The sequence below is a fragment of the Bufo bufo genome, chromosome 3 (genome assembly GCF_905171765.1).
Source record: "Bufo bufo chromosome 3, aBufBuf1.1, whole genome shotgun sequence".
NCBI lineage: Eukaryota > Metazoa > Chordata > Amphibia > Anura > Bufonidae > Bufo > Bufo bufo.
In genome coordinates, this window is record NC_053391.1 from 220,401,889 (window position 1) to 220,415,669 (window position 13,781).

General features: G+C 40.9%; 1 protein-coding gene across 1 annotated transcript in view; it reads left to right on the forward strand.

The window, feature by feature from the left end:
* The window catches only part of RAB7B (RAB7B, member RAS oncogene family), a 71,313-nt gene that overhangs the window by 33,907 nt on the left and 23,625 nt on the right, over window positions 1-13,781 (forward strand). The window contains exon 5 of the mRNA XM_040423963.1: window positions 8,156-8,281. Coding sequence (XP_040279897.1) covers window positions 8,156-8,281 — 126 coding nt within the window. The remainder of the gene's footprint in view (window positions 1-8,155; window positions 8,282-13,781) is intronic.

Below are 13,781 nucleotides of genomic sequence, written 5' to 3' on the forward strand. Positions count from 1 at the left end.
CCCATTTTGGAAAGAAGAGACCCCAAGGTATTTCTTGATGGGCATAGTGAGTTCATAGAAGTTTTTATTTTTTGTCACAAGTTAGTGGAATATGAGACTTTGTAAGAAAAAAAAAAAAAAAAATCATAATTTTCCGCTAACTTGTGACAAAAAATAAAAAGTTCTATGAACTCACTATGCCCATCAGCGAATACCTTAGGATGTCTATTTTCCGAAATGGGGTCATTTGTGGGGTGTTTGTACTGTCTGGCCATTGTAGAACCTCAGGAAACATGACAGGTGCTCAGAAAGTCAGAGCTGCTTCAAAAAGCGGAAATTCACATTTTTGTACCATAGTTTGTAAACGCTATAACTTTTACCCAAACCATTTTTTTTTTACCCAAACATTTTTTTTTAATCAAAGACATGTAGAACTATAAATTTAGAGCAAAATTTCTATATGGATGTCGTTTTTTTTTGCAAAATTTTACAACTGAAAGTGAAAAATGTCATTTTTTGGCAAAAAAATCGTTAAATTTCGATTAATAAAAAAAAAAGTAAAAATGTCAGCAGCAATGAAATACCACCAAATGAAAGCTCTATTAGTGAGAAGAAAAGGAGGTAAAATTCATTTGGGTGGTAAGTTGCATGACCGAGCAATAAACGGTGAAAGTAGTGTAGTGCCGATTTGTAAAAAAGGGCCTGGTCTTTAGGGGGGTATAAACCTGTGGTCCTTAAGTGGTTTTAAAACTGTTGGATGTACTACAACTCCCATTCTGCACTTTAGTAAAGAGAGAGACATTGATCGTCTACAATTGGCATGGTTACTGATACATCCTCCAGCAGCATTCACTGGCCACTGCACCTACATCTCCTGCCTTGCACCCACAGCAAACCCAAAATCAGACTGTGCCCTGAGATAAGAAAGGTACACCCTTCTATCACTGCCCTGGCCCTAAGGAGCATTGGTGTGAGGACTGCCACTGTGAATAATTATCGCAGCCTGAGCCACTACCACTCCCATCATCCTAACCACTCCTCCTGGGCTTGCGGCATATGTATAGTTACAATAAAATAATCTGTGCAGTACCTTCCAACTGCAACAATTTTGTAGTCAATTTGCTAGTGCTGCAGGACAGCAGAGTCCAAGGCAACAGAGAGCAGGTTTTCTCTGATTACCTGGAGCTTTGTACCAAACTCCTCCATCCTCTGAATGGGAGCCTAAGTGACAGAGCTTTAGCTCTACTTCTACAACATATGAGCTACAGACACTGGGCTACTCTATTATTACAATCAGTGGCATACACAGATCTCATTGGTCCCCATCTGAAAACTCAGTATGGGCCCCACTGCCCCATCCAGTTTCCCAGTTCATCAATCACTCCAAATGTATAATTTTTTTTTTTTTTACTAATTAAGCAGAAGAAATTTAAATTAAAAACAAAATGACAATTAACCCCTTCACTTCCAGCATTATACATGTAGGCGAAAGTGTGGGGTTTGAAGATGGCGCTCACTAAACAGTAGACACCTGGGGCTAATGTCTACGATCGGTGATAATGCTGATTGCAGCCATTTAAACCCTCAGATGCCTTGGTCAAATGTGACCACAGCATCTGACAGCATTAAAACTGGAAGCACGCACTTCCTCGATCTCAACCAGATGGCAGCACTGCATTGAGATATACTGAACCCTGTATTCTGTAATGGATAGATATCCATTACAGAATAAAAGTCACAATCTAATGATTGCACGTTATAAAAAAGTAAAAAAAAGTTTTAAAAAAATGCAAAAAGTGAAAAAAATATAAAAATTCAAATCACCCCCGTTCTCTAGAATAAAAAAATAAATAAACAATAAAAAGTACGGTTAGGTCCATATATATTTGGACAGACAACATTTTTTCTAATTTTAATTCTGTACATTACCACAATGGATTTTGAACAAAGCAATTCAGATGCAGTTGAAGTTCAGACTTTCAGCTTTAACAAAATGATTGCATACAAATGTGAGGAACTAAACCATTTTTTAAACTCAATCCCTTCATTTCAGGGGCTCAAAATTAATTGGAGAAGTTAAATAATTGTAAATAAAATGTTAATTTCTAATATTTGGTTGAAAACCCTTTGTTGGCAATGACTGCCTGAAGTCTTGAACTCATGGACATCACCAGACGCTGTTTTCTCCTTTTTAATGCCCTGCCAGGCCTTTACTGCAGCGGTTTTCAGTGGCTGTTTGTTTGTGGGCCTTTCTGTCTGAAGTTTAGTCTTTAACAAGTGCAATGCATGCTCTATTGGGTTCAGATCAGGTGACTGACTTGGCCATTCAAGAATATTCCACTTCTTTGCTTTAATAAACTCCTGGCTTGCTTTGGCTTTATGTTTTGGGTTATTGTCCATCTGTATTATGAAACTCCAACCAATCAGTTTGGCTGCATTTGGCTGGATTTGAGCACACAGTATGTCTCTGAAAACCTCAGAATTCATCCTACTGCTTCTGTCCTGTGTCACATCATCAATAAACACTAGGACCCAGTGCCACTGGCAGCCATGCATGCCCAAGCCATCACACTGCCTCCGCCCTGCTTTACAGATGATGGGGTATACTTTGGATCATGAGCTGTACCATGCCTTTGTCATACTTTTTTCTTTCTATCATTCGGGTAGAGGTTGATATTGGTTTCATCTGTCCAAAGAATGTTCTTTGAGAAGTGTGCTGTTTTTTTAACATGTCCAATCTAGCCTTCTTATTCTTGAGGCTTATTAGTGGCTTGCGCCATGCAGTCTTCTCTTTATGGTAGATTTGGATATTGATACGCCTATATCCTGGAGAGTGATGTTCACTTGGTTGGCTGTTGTGAAGGGGTTTTTCTTCACCATGGTAATTATTCTGCGACCATCCACCACTGTTGTCTTCCGTGGGCCTCCAAGTCTTTTTGCATTGTTGAGGTCACCAGTGGTTTCTTTCTTATTCAAACTGTAGATTTTGCCACTCCTAATAGTGTAGCAATTTCTCGGATTGGTTTTTCTGTTTTTCGCAGATGAAGGATGGCTTGTTTCACCTGCATGGAGAGCTCCTTTGACCGCATGTTTACTTCTCAGCAAAATCTTCAAAATGCAAGCACCGCACCTCAAATCAACTCCAGGCCTTTTATGTCCTTAGTTGAGAATGAAATAATGAAGGAATTGCCCACACCTGCCCATGAAACAGCCTTTGAGTCAATTGTCTAATTACTTTTCGTCCCTTTAAAAACAGGGTGCCACATGTAAAGGAGCTGAAACTCCTAAACCCTTCATCCAATTTTAATGTGGATACCCTCAAATGAAAGCTAAAAGTCTGGACCTTATGTCCATGTCCATTATATAACTATAACTTGAATATGTTTTAGGAAACAGGTAAAAAAAAACTAAATTTGTGTCAGTGTCCAAATATATATGGACCTAACTGTAAATATCATGGGTATCACTGCTGAAAACGTCCGCACTAATAAAATATATAAATATTTATCCCCTATGGTGAACGGTGTAATGGAAAAAAACACTCAAAATTGCTGACTCGCTGTTTTGTTGTTGCTTCACCTACCAAAAAAAAAGGGAAAAAAAGGAATAAAAGTGATCAAAAAGTCAAACACACCCCAAAATGGTATCCTTGATAAGTACAGATTACTTGCAAAAGAAGAGCCCTCACACAGCTCTGTAGACATAGAAATAAAAAAGTTATAGGGGTTAGTATATGGCGATGCAAAGAAAAAATACACTGCATATCCCAAAAAAAAGTCGCCACCTGGATTTAACTAAGCAAATAGTTATTAGCCTCCTATTGGATAATTACCGCATGGGCGATTATCTTTCAGCTGGCAACAAGTTATTTAACTCCAACTGGTGCAATGAGTTGCTTCTCATTTCTTAAAGGGCTTCTGTCACCCCCAAAACACTTTTTTTTTTTTTGGGCTTGTTAAAATCCTTATTTAACGACTATTCCCTATATAGGGCTCTTACCTTTGTCTGTGGCTTCTTTTCCATAAAAATCGATCTTTTAAAATATGCAAATCACTTCACTACCGGCAAGTAGGGCGTCTTCCTCTCAGTGCGCCTGCGCCGAATGAAGACAGGTGCGGGATTTGAAATGCTGACAGGGCCAGCCGGAGGAGGAGAGCGCTCCTTGGCCCTGTCAATCAACTGGAGGAGGGGGCGGTTTTTTGCGGCGGCTACCAGCAAGTAGACGCCCTACTTGCTGGTAGAGAGCTCATTTACATATTATAAAAGTTCGTTTTTTGAAGAAACTGCTGAAGGAAAATGAGTAAGAGCATTATATATTCATATATCGCAGTATAAGGAATTTAACTAGCCAAAAAAAAAAAATGACTTTAGTGGGGTGACAGAAGCCCTTTAAGCAACCATGTCGAAAGACACATCTCGTGGTCGTGGAAAAGATGTTAGTCTGTTTGAGAAGGGTCAAATCATTGGCATGCATCAAGCAGAGAAAACATATAAGGAGATTGCAGAAACTACTAAAATTGGGTTAAGACCTGTCCAACACATTATTAAAAACTGTAAGGATGGCTAGGAACCCATCGTATTCGAGGAAGAAATGTGGCGGGAAAAAAATCCTGAATGATTGTGATCGGCGATCAATTAAACATTTGGTGAAAACAAATCGAAGAAAAACAACAGTAGAACTCAGGGCTATGTTTATTAGTGAAAGTAAGAGCATTTCCACACGCACAATGCGAAGGGAACTCAACGGATTTGGACTGAACAGCTGTGTAGCCGTAAGAAAACCACTAATCAGTGAGGCAAACCAGAAAAAAAGGCTTCAATTTGCTAGAGAGCATAAAGATTGGACTCTGGAGCAATGGAAGAAGGTCATGTGGTCTGATGAGTCCAGATTTACCATGTTCCAGAGTGATGGGAGCATCAGGGTAAGAAGAGAGGCAGATGAAGGGATGCACCCATCATGCCTAGTGCTACTGTACAAGCCTGTGGGGGCAGTACTATGATCTGGGGTTGCTGCAGTTGGTCAGGTCTAGGTTCAGCAACAATATGTGCTCCAAGAATAAGGTCAGCTGACTACCTGAACATACTGACCAGGTTATTCCATCAATGGATTTTTTCTTCCCTGACGGTACGGGCATATTCCAAGATGACAATGCCAGGATTCATCGGGCTCAAATTGTGAAAGAGTGGTTCAGGGAGCATGAGACATCATTTTCATACATGGATTGGCCACCACAGTGTCCAGACCTTAACCCCAGAGAATCTTTGAGATGTGCTGGAGAAGACTTTGCGCAGCAGTCACTCTACCATCATCAATGCAAGATCTTGGTGAAAAATTAATGCAACATTGGATGGAAATAAATCTTGTGACATTGCAGAAGCTTATCGAAACAATGCCACAGCGAATGCGTGCCGTAATCAAAGCTAAAGGCGGTCCAACAAAATATTTTTGGTGGCAACTTTTTTTAGGTATTAAAGTAATTAAAGTAATGGTGCCATTAGAAAGAACAACTTGTCCCACAGAAAACAAGCCCTCAAACAGCTATGTGAATAGAAAAATTAAAAAGTTATGGCTCCAGGAAAGCCAGGAGTAAAAAACTAAAACCCAAAAACAAAAAATCCTCCGGGATCGAAGGGGTTAAAAAACCTTCCTTGGCCTTCCCCATTTTATCCATTTTATATGTCATAAAAAGTGTAACAAGTTGTTCAAAAATATAGCTCTCATTATCAACTGCCATAAATACATTGATAAATCTTCCCCATACAGCCCTAAACCACAGTTTCCCTTTGGATCATATATTACTATACTGGGTGCTTACAGCCACCAATAGGGGGAACTCAGTGCATAGGAATTTATACAGTTACTATTGACTGCAATGGGGGCTGTAATAATCTCTTTGCACTAAGCTCCTCCTAGTGGTGGCTACATGAAAATGCAGCATTTTCACTTCGAGAAAATGAGAAGAAATTGAGTGTCGGTAAAGGTCCGCCTGCCCCTGGGCCCCATAGTAATCTCATGGTCTACCTCCATTTAAGATTACAATAAAGAAGTACATTTTAGTACATTTTATCATATAAAGTTATGCTAGTTGGTCTAGGTTGCTTTACTATATTAATTTATTATCATAAGCATACTCTTTGGGGTATTTTTCATATCCTTATTAGGCCAACACTGGTTATTTACGAGGGCTTAATAACCAGTCCTGTGATTGCAGGATGTCTGGATAGGGATTGCGCATGCCATGCTTATTTTCAACACAGACATTCATTGTGAACAAATAGATGCATATGGGTGTGTATGTTTTCTTAATCACATAAAACCAGAGCAGTAAGATGTTATCTACCACTTTTTAAATATCATTCATTAAAGTCTTTTTATTGTTTATTTGCTTTCTAAATGCATGTAAAAATGTTATGTCATTTTGATGCTGTAGAGTCTGTGCAAACATAATGCATAGTTGACAGTGGTGCTTCTTCTGACATAGATGGGAAAGCACAGTGCTCCAGGCTGCTATAGTCTCAGGGGTGATGTCAACTGCTTCCTTTGTTCTCCCCCTCCTTTCTCTGAGTTAGAGAATAGAGTGAGCAGAGCACTAAGTCTGCATGAGGAAGACAGCATCAGTATCTGGGTCATCAGCACAGGGTAGAGGAGTATAAGAAATGGAAATCAGTCCAATAATAAAGTTGTGCTAATATATGAGAACTAGAGAAGATATTAGTATCCTGGGCACACAAACCTTACACCTAGCATATGTTTCTAGGAGTGACATGACCACACATGAAGAGAAACTAGGAGCAGGTGGCAAACTGCATATCAAGGGGTTCAAAATAAGTGGAAAAATTAAGACTGCAGACTGATTGCAACTGCTATTATAGTGAGCCTAGAAGATGGGAGAGGGGTGGTGGACACGAGTAGTGGTAGCAATAATGATGGTGGAAGTTACTCCCTGCAGCAGACCTCACTCTGGTGTTCCCTTGGGTTGTGTAGTTATGGGAAGGGCACCCATTTTTTACATTCCCTGGCTTTAGTGTTCCTGTCTGGAGTTACTGTAGGTGGGTACCCTTGGTGGAGATGAGTGTTGACTTTCACGGCAGGATTGCCTGAGGTGTAAGGCATTGATGAGACCAGTTTAACAGTAAAAACTGTACTTTTACTGGCAATTAAAGTTCCAATACAGTATTTACAACAGTTGTCACAGTTCACACTTTGCATGAATGGCAGATCTTACACAGCTTTACAAATCCCCCAGAACTTACAATTCTCTCGGTAGATAACAGGCCAATTTTCCTTCTCTGGAGCAATCTTCTTTACACTTCACTTTGCTCTCTAGCTTTAGCACAAGCATCCAGAAATAGGGGTGCAACACGTCATCTGCACTTTCATTACACTTTATATTACTTTGCACATTGCTCACAAATGGATCCATAATGTCCTCTGTGGGATGTGGGCCTTAACAGATCCTCAGTCTGCCTCTAAAGCATGTCCAGCTCCCAAAGCCTTTCATCTCCTGGACAAATTAACTATGGAATCCATAAGCCTCTCAGACAAATTATCTCCACGCCCTTTTGTTCTCACACCTCCTTGCAACACTGGCATGCTCCTTCTTTTTCTCCACCTAAGCTGTTCTTTACAGCTTTCTCTTTATACCTTTTGCTCCTCTGGCTGGTTCTTTTCCAGGGTTGCTCTCTGAGACCTTACACTTCTCTGTCTCACTCTGCACTGACTTACTACTCCCTATGGGGAGGGTGACACAGCACCACCTAGCAACGGTAGTTACAGCCTGTGAACTCACTTTGGAGCATACATATAGGCTTAGCACAAAAACACACATTAATCCCTGAAGCAGTGGACCACTGCCATAGCATATCACTGCAAAGGTTGTCTTTCTCAGAGCCCAAAACAGCATTTCAGCTATACCGGAGTCGGAGATGTAGCAATGGAATTTTTAGTAATTCTGACATTCTGTGGTCTGGGAAAGATGGATGAACACCCCTGTTGGAGCTCTACTGGTCACAATATCAAAACTTTACCGACTTCACAGAAGAGGACAGCTCAGACAGCTATATTTACAGTTACAGCTTTTTATTTTATTGTCAAATGCTCTTTAAAAGACCATCTCAATAAGTATAGCCATATAATACTAGAAGCTGAAGAACTGTCATGTTTTACCTGCTGTAGGTCTCTCGGGAATTAGCAGTTTCCTGGTGTAAAGAAAGAAAAATTCTTTATTTTGAAGTCAGTGCCAAAGACAACATCAATGTAGACCTGGCATTTGAGACACTTGCCAAGGAAGCATTAATATACGTGAGTACAAAGGTTTAGTTTCATGTTTTGTCATGTTCTAAAAGTAAAATTATGTTATAATGGTACCGGCGTGAGAGATGCTCAGTAATAACAATGATGACTGAATGCACATTCCCACTAATTAGCATATGATTCTCATATAAGCAATGTGTCTGATATATCACAAATTACGGAAAAGTCAACTGGCACCCTGTTCCAATTATAGAAATTCTGAGGGTCTCAGGGAAGGCCCAATGTGACTAATACGACTTCATTATGCTTGGGATGCAAACATTTATCTCAGGAATACTGTACATTGATCTCAATTTGCAGCAAGCACCTGTGGGAGCTGGTGCAGAGGATGGGAGTAGTAGTGGCCCTGATGAGATTTTGTAATGTTTTGGTGTGCTTCTTAAGACTGTCGCTCCATGGGGTTCAGTACAGTGAAAGGGTGGTGCAAAGAAACCAGGCAGAGATTGGCGCACAAATAATGTTTTCCTTTTCTGTATGCAAAAGGTGTATTGAGGTACATTCAGCAGTAGGTTGTACACTCAGATGTCCCAGCATGAGCTCAATGGATGGTTAAAGCAATGGCCAAAAATTCACTCTCTCTCTCACTGCAGGGTGTCTTTACCCATAGTTATCTCCTTGCAGCAGCAGAGCCTGAAATTCTTGATGCTGGTCTCTCACTGTGTAGCTTTACAAGTCTGCAGTCTCTCTGGAGTAGGGTTCCTCACAGGAGATCTGGAAATGGTTCTTGGAGTAGGAACTCTGTCATGTGCTTCATTACTCCACACTACAAGAATTTTCTGGAACTAGGGGGTGGGGCCCATCCACTCCCTCAGCTCTAGAAAGGGCTGGGCCCTGGTGGACGTCCTGGCCACACGCCACTCATGTTGGAACTCTGAGTGTGTAGTGAATTATATGACATACGGTGAAAAACATCACATTAACATACATTTGCAGATACCCTAATTGTACTGGGGTACTGCAAATTTATACCAAGGTCAACACTTTTTGCAATCATTGCTACTACATATCGTATAATGCATGATGGTAAGATTACCTTTTTTACTGTGTTGTCATGTTAATAGCTGTAGTGAGTGATTTTTTTCAAAGGGTAGCTTCATGGGCAAGGTTATGATGAATATGTCAAATAGATGGAAATGCAATTAACAGACACAATCATTGCAATGATTTTAAAGTGAATAAACTATGTCATCATACACTATATGTTATTAATGCTGCCACTGTCTAGACATAACTAATTCTACTGCACTCTGTACTGTGGGGATTCACTCTGGTAGTTAGGATAAATGGGCGCAGTACAGAGGCAAAATACAAGTTCGTAATTCAAACTTCAGTGTTTATTCACACATAATGCCAAAAAATAAAACGTCACTTTTGCAGTGTTGGTGTTACTTCACACCCAATGGCAAGTTAATAAAACAAAAGTCACCTTTGTGGCAGTTCTGCCTCAGAAAGTTCAAATACATGCTTTAGGCGGCCTGTTCCTCTGACACACCGGTCTCCGCTCTCCAGCCCACCACAGGCCTCAGATCCCAGCACACAGACCTCCTGAGCTCCACTGTCAGACAAAGGTAATCCTCTCCACCTGGCAGTGCTGGCTGGTTTTTATGGGTAAGTATACAGAGAGAAGGACGGCTCACCCCTGATTCAAGATGGCAAGGTGCACCAATCAGATGTTGTACCCCAACCACCAAAAGAACAATAGTAATATAAAAAGAATGGCCACTCTTATATCTGGACCACACAGTTGGTAAAGCGACACTAATTTATTGATAACAATGGTCACCATACATAAAGGTTCATAGCAATGATTAAAAGATGGTCACCATACAGAAAGTAATATGCCCTATCTAAAATTAGTCTCCTACAATATTAAAATTAATAAAAATTGGCAGTACAATATAGTCAATCCGCTGATGTAGCTAATAGAATAAGGAGGTCAGGAGTAGGGATGAGCGAACCCGAACTGTATAGTTCGGGTTCGTACCGAATTTTGGGGTGTCCGTGACACGGACCCGAACCCGAACATTTTCGTAAAAGTCCGGGTTCGGGTTCGGTGTTCGGCGCTTTCTTGGCGCTTTTTGAAAGGCTGCAAAGCAGCCAATCAACAAGCGTCATACTACTTGGCCCAAGAGGCCATCACAGCCATGCCTACTATTGGCATGGCTGTGATTGGCCAGTGCACCATGTGACCCAGCCTCTATTTAAGCTGGAGTCACGTAGCGCCGCACGTCACTCTGCTATGATCAGTATAGGGAGAGGTTGCAGCTGCGACGTTAGGGCGAGATTAGGCAGATTAACTCCTCCAAAAGACTTCATTCTGTGATCGATCTGCAGCTGTGGATCATTGAAGTGCTATTATTGATTGCTCACTTTTTTGAGGCTACCCAGAGCGTTTTTAGATCACTTTTTTTCTGGGGTGATCGGCGGCCATTTTGTGACTTGGTGATAGCTCGTGCTGGCGCACCACAAGTGTATTTAACCATCGATAGTGTGGTTATTTTGTGCTATATCCTACATCAGCTGCAGGCTGAGCCTGTGTCACCGAAGTGCATTTAACCATCAACAGTCTGGTTATTTTTTGGCCATATACTACATCAGCTGCAGGCTGAGCCTGTGTCACCCAAGTGTATTTAACCATCAACAGTCTGATTATTTTTTGGCCATATACTACATCAGCTGCAGGCTGAGCCTGTGTCACCCAAGTGCATTTAACCATCAACGGTGTGGTTATTTTTTGGCCATATATTACATCAGGGGCAAGTTGAGCCTGTCACCCAGCGCCTAAAAAATAGACCTGACATTTCTATTCAACCAAATCTGCACAGTTTTAGCTGGTCAAGTTATTTGTAGTGACCGTAAAAGCAGACTTTTTGTTCTGGGTTGAAAAAGCATTCCCAAATTTGCCATTCTGAAAATAACTAGTTTGTGGTATTTGAGGCCTACTTGAAATCTATCCCAAAAAGAAAATCTTACATTGAAGGTATTGATAGTGTCATTCAGAAAAACCTAAGACACACTCTAGCGTGCTGATAGAAGTGTAATTCTGTGATTAAAACTATAACTGTCACACAGCGCAAAAAAAAAACAGGTCTCACATCTCTATTCAACCAAATCTGCACAGTTTTAGCTGGTCAAGTTATTTGTAGTGACCGTAAAAGCAGACTTTTTGTTCTGGGTTGAAAAAGCATTCCCAAATTTGCCATTCTCAAAATAACTAGTTTGTGGTATTTGAGGCCTACTTGAAATCTATCCCAAAAAGAAAATCTTACATTGAAGGTATTGATAGTGTCATTCAGAAAAACCTAAGACACACGCTAGCGTGCTGATAGAAGTGTCATTCTGTGATTAAACCTATAACTGTCACACAGCGCAAAAAAAAACAGGTCTCACATCTCTATTCAACCAAATCTGCACAGTTTTAGCTGGTCAAGTTATTTGTAGTGACCGTAAAAGCAGACTTTTTGTTCTGGGTTGAAAAAGCATTCCCAAATTTGCCATTCTGAAAATAACTAGTTTGTGGTATTTGAGGCCTACTTGAAATCTATCCCAAAAAGAAAATCTTACATTGAAGGTATTGATAGTGTCATTCAGAAAAACCTAAGACACACGCTAGCGTGCTGATAGAAGTGTCATTCTGTGATTAAACCTATAACTGTCACACAGCGCAAAAAAAAACAGGTCTCACATCTCTATTCAACCAAATCTGCACAGTTTTAGCTGGTCAAGTTATTTGTAGTGACCGTAAAAGCAGACTTTTTGTTCTGGGTTGAAAAAGCATTCCCAAATTTGCCATTCTCAAAATAACTAGTTTGTGGTATTTGAGGCCTACTTGAAATCTATCCCAAAAAGAAAATCTTACATTGAAGTTATTGATAGTGTCATTCAGAAAAACCTAAGACACACGCTAGCGTGCTGATAGAAGTGTCATTCTGTGATTAAACCTATAACTGTCACACAGCGCAAAAAAAAACAGGTCTCACATCTCTATTCAACCAAATCTGCACAGTTTTAGCTGGTCAAGTTATTTGTAGTGACCGTAAAAGCAGACTTTTTGTTCTGGGTTGAAAAAGCATTCCCAAATTTGCCATTCTGAAAATAACTAGTTTGTGGTATTTGAGGCCTACTTGAAATCTATCCCAAAAAGAAAATCTTACATTGAAGGTATTGATAGTGTCATTCAGAAAAACCTAAGACACACGCTAGCGTGCTGATAGAAGTGTCATTCTGTGATTAAACCTATAACTGTCACACAGCGCAAAAAAAAACAGGTCTTACATCTCTATTCAACCAAATCTGCACAGTTTTAGCTGGTCAAGTTATTTGTAGTGACCGTAAAAGCAGACTTTTTGTTCTGGGTTGAAAAAGCATTCCCAAATTTGCCATTCTGAAAATAACTAGTTTGTGGTATTTGAGGCCTACTTGAAATCTATCCCAAAAAGAAAATCTTACATTGAAGGTATTGATAGTGTCATTCAGAAAAACCTAAGACACACGCTAGTGTGCTGATAGAAGTGTCATTCTGTGATTAAACCTATAACTGTCACACAACGCAAAAAAAAACAGGTCTCACATCTCTATTCAACCAAATCTGCACAGTTTTAGCTGGTCAAGTTATTTGTAGTGACCGTAAAAGCAGACTTTTTGTTCTGGGTTGAAAAAGCATTCCCAAATTTGCCATTCTCAAAATTGTGGTGAACGGGAACAATGAGGAAAACATCTAATAAGGGACGCGGACGTGGACATGGTCGTGGTGGTGTTAGTGGACCCTCTGGTGCTGGGAGAGGACGTGGCCGTTCTGCCACAGCCACACGTCCTAGTGAACCAACTACCTCAGGTCCCAGTAGCCAGCAGAATTTACAGCGATATTTGGTGGGGCCCAATGCCGTTCTAAGGATGGTAAGGCCTGAGCAGGTACAGGCATTAATCAATTGGGTGGCCGACAGTGAATTCAGCACGTTCACATTATCTCCCACCCAGTCTTCTGCAGAAAGCGCACAGATGGCGCATGAAAACCAAGCCCATCGGTCTGTCACATCACCCCCATGCATATCAGGGAAACTGTCTGAGCCTCAAGTTATGCAGCAGTCTCTTATGCTGTTTGAAGACTCTGCTGCCAGGGTTTCCCAAGGGCATCTACCTAGCCCTTCCCCAGGGGTGGAAGAGATAGAATGCACTAACGCACAACCACTTATTTTTCCTGATCATGAGGACATGGGAATACCACCTCAGCACGTCTCTGATGATGACGAAACACAGGTGCCAACTGCTGCGTCTTTCTGCAGTGTGCAGACTGAACAGGAGGTCAGGGATCAAGACTGGGTGGAAGACGATGCAGGGGACGATGAGGTCCTAGACCCCACATGGAATGAAGGTCGTGCCACTGACTTTCACAGTTCGGAGGAAGAGGCAGTGGTGAGACCGAGCCAACAGCGTAGCAAAAGAGGGAGCAGTGGGCAAAATCAGAACACCCGCCGCCAAGAGACTCCGC